Genomic DNA, 1,430 nt, shown 5'->3' with positions numbered 1-1,430 from the left:
CACGTCCCGTGCATGTGACGAGTGCGCATCGACCGTACGTGCTGGAGGAACGAAAAAAGGCTCGATTTCATCAAATGTACACAAAATCATCAAAACTTCGTATGAGGACGGAATTCTCCACATCGCACACGAATTTATGACAAAAACCAAGTTGGCTTTGAGATACAGTAATAGAGAGATTTTGCACGAGAGTTTCCCTACAATTTTCCCTCCCCTCACACGTTTCTAGAAAGTTCGCAAAGACTTTTCCTGATTCTTTGTGCTTTTGCTATCGGGAAAATCCACAATTAAAGTGCAGTGTCAAGCAACAGATTCATGCGGCACTTCCGTTTGTACAGTATCTGTTCTTTTGGATCATATCGCGTCGTCACGCGCTATAGCCATACCTGCAGCACGTTTCGATTTTGCACATGGACTGCCGTTTCAAGTTTCGCTTTAGCAAGTCGCAAATCTTGGAGCTCGTTCAACTCCTCGAGATCCCCGACCCGTTCACTACCAAAACCCGTTACACAGCCTCAGCAATCGAGGCAGTATGCATCATGCTCAACCGTCTTGCGTAGCCACATCGACTCGGTACAATGGTGCAGACGTTTGGCCGTAGCCGTGAGGCTCTTTTGTCCATCGCTAAAGGCATGGTTCAGCATGTTTTCAACCGGTTTGGCCACCTGCTGGAATGGGATTTCGACCGTCTCAACGCCGACTGGATGAAGAGCTGTGGGAACGCAATTCATGCACAAGGAGCTCCCCTTAAAACATGCATTGGCTCATTGACGGGACAGTGCGTGGTATATGTCGACCTGGTAAAAGGGTTCAAAAAGCAGTCTACAATGGTCACAAGGTGAGCTTCATATTACCAACTTTCAATTACAAATAGAGTCTATTCTAGCGAAAGCATGCGTTGAAGTACCAAGCTGTGACACCGCCTGATGGAATTATTGTCCATCTTCATGGACCAAAGCCAGGCTCGCGTCATGATGCGTACCTGTTGGCACAAAGTGGTTTGGTTGAGAAACTGCAGAGAGTGCTAGTTGTTTCAGGTACTCGCTATGTGATCTACGGAGACCCAGCTTATGGGATCAATGATGTAATAGTATCAGGATTCAATGGTGCGAGGTTGAATGAGCACCAGGCGGAGTTTAAATCGCCGCATGAGTGCTTTGCGAGTAAGTGTGGAATAGGGCTTTGGCATTGTCCGCAACTTGTGGACTTTCGTCGACTACAAGGGTGATCAAAAGCTGTGGCTGCAGTTTCTTGGAATGCACCATAGTGTGGCTGTCGTATTGACAAACGTGCATACTTGCATGAAGCAAGGCAATCAAGTGTCCCACTACTTTGGGCTCAAACCACCTTCTGCCGCACAATACTTGCACTCGAAGCAACAATAACTTGAATTGAACTGTATTTCTAGAACACACTTTCCCAGTGGACTC

The 1,430-nt window shown here is 47.0% G+C and overlaps 1 protein-coding gene across 1 annotated transcript; it reads left to right on the top strand.

The window, feature by feature from the left end:
• Nucleotides 1-886: 886 nt before the first annotated feature.
• Nucleotides 887-1,152, top strand: H310_15385 (hypothetical protein; the record flags this gene model as incomplete). The annotated part of the gene is made up of 1 exon (XM_008883361.1): nt 887-1,152. A coding segment is annotated over one exon (264 nt), but the record flags the coding sequence as incomplete, so codon positions are not given.
• Nucleotides 1,153-1,430: the final 278 nt, after the last annotated feature.

This window comes from Aphanomyces invadans, assembly GCF_000520115.1.
Source record: "Aphanomyces invadans strain NJM9701 unplaced genomic scaffold supercont1.418, whole genome shotgun sequence".
Classification (NCBI taxonomy): Eukaryota; Oomycota; class Saprolegniomycetes; order Saprolegniales; family Verrucalvaceae; genus Aphanomyces; species Aphanomyces invadans.
The sequence above is the reverse complement of the archived record's forward strand: the minus strand, read 5'-3'. Positions and strand labels throughout refer to the sequence as shown.